Source organism: Rhincodon typus, chromosome 11 (assembly GCF_021869965.1).
Source record: "Rhincodon typus isolate 14 chromosome 11, sRhiTyp1.1, whole genome shotgun sequence".
NCBI lineage: Eukaryota > Metazoa > Chordata > Chondrichthyes > Orectolobiformes > Rhincodontidae > Rhincodon > Rhincodon typus.
This window is the reverse complement of record NC_063342.1, coordinates 34,909,438-34,916,908: the sequence shown is the minus strand read 5'-3', so window position 1 is coordinate 34,916,908 and position 7,471 is coordinate 34,909,438. Positions and strand designations below refer to the sequence as shown.

General features: G+C 37.9%; 1 protein-coding gene and 1 long non-coding RNA gene across 2 annotated transcripts in view; one reads left to right on the top strand and one right to left on the bottom strand.

Annotated features, from left to right (window-relative positions):
• Window positions 1-7,471, top strand: part of tbx15 (T-box transcription factor 15) — a 102,138-nt gene that overhangs the window by 52,412 nt on the left and 42,255 nt on the right. The window contains exons 3-4 of the mRNA XM_048603091.1: window positions 1,768-1,939; window positions 6,228-6,395. Coding sequence (XP_048459048.1) covers window positions 1,768-1,939; window positions 6,228-6,395 — 340 coding nt within the window. The remainder of the gene's footprint in view (window positions 1-1,767; window positions 1,940-6,227; window positions 6,396-7,471) is intronic.
• Window positions 3,854-5,623, bottom strand: LOC125484375. Its single transcript, XR_007263197.1, has 2 exons — window positions 5,249-5,623; window positions 3,854-4,991 (listed from the first exon to the last, which is right to left on the bottom strand). It is a non-coding gene; the product is annotated as an uncharacterized LOC125484375 (long non-coding RNA).

The window sequence follows — 7,471 nt, the reverse complement described above, 5'->3', positions numbered from 1 at the left end:
GTGTAGGTACGGAAGAGGGATTGTTCCACGTAACCTACAAAGAGGCAGGCGTAGCTTGGGCCCATGCGGGTACCCATGGCTACCCCCTTTGTCTGTAGGAAGTGGGAGGAATTGAAAGAGAAGTTGTTGAGTGTGAGGACGAGTTCGGCTAAGCGGATGAGGGTATCAGTGGAGGGGGACTGGTCGGGCCTGCAGGACAGGAAGAAGCGGAGGGCCTTAAGGCCATCTGCATGGGGAATGCAGGTGTAGAGGGACTGGACGTCCATAGTAAAGATGAGGTGTTGGGGGCCGGGGAATTGGAAGTTCTGGAGGAGGTGGAGGGCGTGGGTGGTGTCACGGACATAGGTAGGGAGTTCCTGGACCAAGGGGGAGAAAATGGAGTCTAGATAGTTGGAGATCAGTTCGGTGGGGCAGGAGCAGGCGGAGACAATGGGTCGACCAGGGCATTCAGGTTTGTGGATTTTGGGAAGGAGATAGAAGTGGGCAGTGTGAGGTTGGGGAACGATGAGGTTGGAGGCCGTGGGTGGGAGGTCACCTGAGGTGATGAGGTTGTGGATAGTGAGATATTATGTACAACATAGTATAGTGTTTACTGCAATAATGCCTTAAGTTGTTTGAAGATGTGTTGCAAAAAGGAATAAATGTTTTCTTCGTTCTATCTATACAAGTGTAAACATTCATGTTTCTTAGCTGAAGCATAAGTATTTGCAACATCTGTGAAGGAAAAGAACAGAGTTCACATTTCAGAACTCTGAGGAAGGGTCACTAGACCCGAAACACTAACTCTGATTTTTTCTTCATGGATGCTGCCAGACCTGCTGACTTTTCCAGCAACTTCATTTTTGTTCCTGATTTACAGCATCTGCAGTTCTTTCAGTTTTTAATAAGTATTTGCATGTGAGAATGACTACAGATAAGGTTGCTCTTCCTTCGATGTCACTGAATATTTTTCACATTTACTCCTTGGCATTCTCAGGAATTACATTACCTCATTTAGATATTGCAAACCCCACAGCTTGTTCCACAAATTTAGCACTAATAAATGTCACTTGCCTTTATTGTCCCACATTCAGCAAAATTGTCATTGAGAAAGTCTTGGGAAAATCTCTCCTCAGGTGTACCATTACAACTTCTTTCAGTGTATGATAAAAAAAAGAAACAAACTGCCCTTTAATGGCAAGTTTGAGCTTTTTCAGAACAGGTGACTTATTTCACATTGAGCGCCACAGCTTTCAAAACTACAAGCCTGCCTTCCTGTATATTGCAAAATAGGAAAATAGATGTGTCATGGTTCATTTGAAATTCAATAAATTGTTTTGTTCAATCATTATCCATGTTTGAATAGAAGTGAAGATAAGCTAGAGGACCTAAATTTAAAAAAAGATCAGGTGCAAACAATAGGGCAAGTAGCTAGTATGGAGTGTCACAATAAATTTATTTCTTATTTTCCTACTCTATGTACTGAAATAGATGTAGAAGATACTGTTTATGAGTTCTTACATTTATGGTAGTAAAAAGCAACTACCAGCATTTTCTGTGGCCAAACAGCATAACTACATGTAAATTACATATATTTATGTTCTTTGAAAATAACAATTTATCCATGTTCAAATATAGTTTTAAGCTTACACTCACAATCAAGTCACTAACAGTTATATTACTTTTTAAAGTTTCCATTTCACTTCAGTAATTCCAAAGACAAACGGGAGCAAGCTATTCTAGATTCAATTTCCTGATTTTTGCTGTGTGTTTCCTTCCTAATTGCAGATATGTTTATCACAGTTCGAAGTGGATGGTTGCTGGGAATGCAGATTCACCAGTACCTCCTCGGGTCTACATCCATCCAGATTCTCTAGCTTCTGGGGACACATGGATGCGACAAGTCATCAGCTTTGATAAACTCAAACTCACAAACAATGAGTTGGATGATCAAGGGCATGTACGTAGATAAAGATTTATATTTTAATAACATAGACTGGTTTTGAAATATCTTATTTAATTCTGATGTTTATGTTACAAAACTGGGTGATGAATATCAACAATTCAGCAAACACACTTAAACTAAGGGTCACTGTTACTGCGTTAATGAGCTACTGAGCACAGCACAGAACCAAACTCAATAGTGGATTACTTTTGTAATAATTTACCCCTGAATTTTATGTTCAGTTATGTCTTTTTGTTGTATTTCAATTCTATAGTTTATTTTAGGATGGATGGTTTTGAAGAGGATGCAGAAAAAGAAACTGAAGAAAATGAATAGATTGGAGAAGCTGGTATAAAGAGAATGTTGAGAGAGAATTTGATAGAAGTATCTAGACAGGGTAGATAAAGAGAAATAGTTCCCATTGGTGGAAGAGTCAAAAACCAGATGAATTTGTTAGTGCTGTATCTCAACAGAGAACCAGCATGAACACAAGGGCTGAATGACATCCTTTTGAGCTGTAACCACGCTATAATTCCATGATTATTGAGAAATTCTGAAGAATATCATTCTAGTGATTCATTTTCAAATCATTGCTGTTTCTCACTTGCTTCTAGACCAATGTTTTCAACTCAAATTGTGAAAAATTAAAGTTTAACTAAGAAATTCTAAATAAATTCTGAATAAATAAATAAATTCTAGCCTGAATCAGTGCTAACCTGATATACAATATATCAAAAGATCTTGCTCTTTTGTGTACTTTAACCAAGATCTATTTGTTCCTAACTTTTTAACATGCAGAGCCAATCCTACTTTTCACTGGCCCACAGTTGTAATTTTTGATTAGTGCACAGACCCTGATTTCACCAAATTATTCAAATGTATTGTTTGACATTTGGGATGCAGATTATAAGAACTGTTTTCACAAAGTATAAATCTGCAGTCAGAAAATGTATGTCATATATGAAAACAGACCCACCATTACTTGTTTAGCATAAAACTACTTTTAAAATTAAAACCAATGACCAGGGAATAATCATAAATTTAATCTGCTCTGCGCTTTGTGATGGCACCATGCCCTCTGAGGTCAAAAATAGCACAGACCAGATGTGATCCAAATCTTCCACTCCCAGAATGTGCCTCAACTCCAGCTTCTGAAGAACACGTTGTACAGCTTCAGTGGTGTTTTCCATTCTCCATACTTTTTTCTTGTTTACTCCAAGTTAGTGCTGACTCTATGAGCACTTATATCATGTGGACCTACATCCAATGGGAACTGAATTGGCAGTCACATTCACGAGCAGTTGTTATAAAAAATAACCTCCTACATACTCTGTGGCAGGTACATTCCAATATAGCTTCCAGAGGGTTAGCCTTCTGCATTGCCCAATCCATGCAAAATTCTTTCATTTAGCTTTTTCTTCAAGATATAGATGATTATATGATAACCATCTAGACTTCTGTTTGACTGTGTAGGAAAGTATTCTTTAAAATATCTATTAAATTGTAGGCTTTCCTGTTTGCTGTTCATTTATCAGCCAGTCACAATCAGGGTTAAGTTGGTTGTCATATCTACATAAATATTACTTTGCTGGCTCAACATTGTTTAGGGCTGCATGCAGATCCTTGTCAGCAAAGGTCTATGCTTGAAAACTTGAGCACCTGCATAGATTCTACTCATGGGTCTTGTTTAACAGAATGTTATTATTGCATATTCAGGATATCTCTTATTACATTAAAAATAATCTGTGAATATATAAGGTTCCTAGGACAGCTATAGCAATTTTACACATGGCTTTGTACCAGGATAGATTGTACTATACCTGCAAGCACCTTAAATTATAGCTACAATTATTGAACATCAATGTGAGGTTAAGGTGGTAACTTACTATAAATTTCAATTTCACCACTGTTGTGCCATATAGCTCACAATAACTCAAAAACAAAGTTTGCTTACATAAACAAAAAATGTGTAGCAGATATATCTATATAATGTTCTGTCTTTATTTTCATAAATGCTTACAAATTCCAAATGTGAGTATTACTCTGGACACAGGCCAACTTGGAACTGGATTGAGCCTTAGCAAACTCATTTCACAGATCTGTGATAAAACTCTTCAGATGTAATGTTTTATTTTTCCTTCAGAGAAAGAAAACATTCATTCTCTCTTCAGTTTATTCTGGACTCTATCCGCAGTTCTGAAGTCAGGGTGGCTCTAGTTACAAAATAATGGTATCATCATTACCTTCATTGTGGAAAAAAAACCTTTTTCTTTTTCATCTGCTATTTGAAATGTGCCCAGAGGACAGTGCTCTAATACAGTACACTGCCAAGCCCTTTAAGCAAAGGGGTGAAAGATTCTCAATTTTGGGTCTGTACTGAATGTAAGCTCCTGAAATGAAAGACTTGTATCCCAATCAGCTATGCACTAGATTCCACAGGAAAAAAGAACAAATCTAATTTCTGTCTGGATTGAATTACAAACCAGCTCACAGACGTGAAACAGTAATGTTTTAATGCACTTTGCCACCAAGTCATAAGAAAAAAGACATTTACAGAGTTGCACTATAAACGAAATGAAATTATAATTTAAACTTCATGGTAGTTAAGAATGTCAGTGCAATAATTTCAGCCAGACATCAGGTCATTACTTTGACACTCTGCAAATTATATTTAATAATTGGCTGCATATGGACATATACTTAATTTTCTTTGTTTATGTGCAACAAGCTGCAGATGGTCGCCATTTTCAACTAACTATGTCGGCCAATTAAAATAGAACATTCTTCCTGATTCAACGTCCGCTTTCAACAGATGATTGAGGATTATTTATTTCTCTTTAATAACTGCTGGAATTGTCTCCATTCGGAAGAGATTGGCCTGAAAACAGTGCAATATCAACAATTGCTACAGTCCGACTTCTAGTTGAATTAATTTGATCAGTCTACGTGCTGAGTCTCAGCTCAGAGAAAACGCTTCTATTTTTGTATTGTCCAAATGCTGCAGCTTCAGATGGTGCTCAGGAGTAGTACCGATCAGGTGAAAGTGGAGTCACATTTTCGCCCGTCGCTGTTAAAAACATAGAATAACAACCATAAGAGGAAAGAAGGAGTAAAAGGGGAACTGTGTCATTTCTTTTCAATTACATTGACTGTCATTTAATAGTTGGAATTGATAGTAAACCGTTTGGTAATGCGTTATGCTTTGGCAAGAGAGCGAGCCTAATCTTTGATATAAGAAAAATTGCAATACAAATTTGGACTGTTGGGTAGGTTATGTATAAGAATTAATCAAAAATTGAAATAATTAATTCTAAAGGCACTTACAAGCAAGTTTCGTTTTAAACTCATGTGATCAATATATAAGGGCATTTCAATGTGACTAACATGAAAAGACCAGCTAGTCCCAAACCTTCATGGCCCACATTCGCCATAGTTAGTATTCCATGTCCAGGTAACAAACAGGCGTCAATGTAGATTAGTGTTACTTTGAAATGCAAATCACTTTCGTCGAGTTTTCTTCTGTCTCGGAACAGCGTTTTATCTTTACGCTGTTATGATCTTAGCAATTCACTAACGTTGAGGGGCCCCAAAGTCCCAGAATTATAACCGTGCTCCGAATGTGGCGAGAATGATCGTTAATAATGGGTCCTGACGTTTTTGAGCGGCCGCTAATTACAGCACGTGTAAATGCAGGGTGAAACAAATCAATATTGAATTCAGGTTAACACTCGTTCGACGTTAAGCTGTTATATTTCACATGTCCATATTAGTAACAAATCGAAAGACAGGTAACATTGCTTACTATCGGTTAGCTCAGTTAAAGCTGAGCAACTCTCTATATATTCCCCAAACTATACAACATTAATCACTTCAATACCTCCCCAATCTGTCGGAAAAAGGTTACCTTCCAATTAATATTTATTAAATAATTCCTATTTGTCAACACGTTAGTGAACAACTGGCACTAGTAAAAGTATGAAATATTTTTGTCTTTACCCAGTTGATCCACATCATCATTAGATTATGAGGATTCTGTATAAAGCTGCTTAACCTCTTTCTCTTGTTGAGTTATCTAAATCATTTAATAAAGGTGAGGGGAAGAAACTGACTTTGCGCATTGTAGCGAAATAGTGGATGTGTTCTTTGCTCACGTGAATAGCTTTAACTTGAATCGAGATAGATTAAACTGTAAACACTATTTAGTTTTGCTTTACAGCATACTTTAAACCACGTTTACCTTTAGTTTTATTTGGCTGACAATAAAATATTTGTTTTTTATTCTTCGTCGCCCCAACTCGAACAGATAATTCTTCATTCCATGCACAAGTACCAGCCGCGGGTGCATGTGATCCGAAAAGACTTTAGCAGCGAGCTGTGCCCAACCAAGCCAGTGCCTGCAGGAGAAGGGGTAAAAACCTTCACTTTCCCGGAGACCGTCTTCACCACAGTTACAGCATATCAGAACCAGCAGGTAGGCTTCCTGTTGCCGAAAGGAAGGATACATTTTTAAAATATTCGTTGAAATAATCATTTACAGAATCTATTGTTTGAAGCCCATTGAGGCTGAATCGAAACCGACAGGTATGTGCCGTGTCTGGTGCTGAATTCTTTAGAAAGGGAAAATGCGTGCGATTAATTTTAAACATATGTTTATTCTCAAAGTGAGTTGCTGCAACTACTCCGAATGGAACAACGGGCGTGTTACATGTTTAGATAAAAATATGAAGATGGAGAGTCCCCGTTTATTTTTAAAGGATTTTTTTTCCTGAGCTGCACAGCATTATTTGTTTAATTTGGTGGTCAACGCTGCCTGCTCGGGTGAGTGGATTGTCCTTACTGCTTGTATTTAAGTTTGGGAATTTGTTTAATATTGTTACCGATCACTTCGGGATTTTCTAAAATCGCCGGAGGACTGAACGCGAATAAATTTCAGAATCGACACAGCCTCTTTCAGACTGATAATCCAGACCAACAGGAATGTTGTACATGTAGCTGGAGAGTGTCGTCTAGAAACGTTCAAATATTCCGCTAGACGTTACCGGAACTCCTGGCTCTTAAATAAATGACTGATCAAGTAAGCAAACATACATAAGCGAATTTCCATTACGCATTCTAACAAAGCGCATTTCTGAACTTGTGGTATACATCGAAATCGGACACATTTTGCGAGGATTTAAAAACAGCAAGAAACAACTCTGCACAATTAAAACAAAGTAACGGCTGCGATATGAGTGGAGGAATTTTGCTCGCAGCTGTACTGCCGGCGATTCTCTCTCTCACCGTCTCTCAAGCGCGACAGCCTCTCTCCTCTCTCACACACACACATTCTTCAACCCTCTCTCCCCAACACAGGCACACATGTGACCTATGGGGTGAATTTGTATTTGCAGATACATTCTATTTTGTTGAAAAAGCGCACAATTTATAGACAGTCAGTCAATGTGGCGTTTTATAAATTCCTATTTTAGAAATAAAACCAGTCTGACTCCAAACCAAAACACAGATTCTAGACAAGGCCTCACACTTAACATGCATTGTCTGACCTAA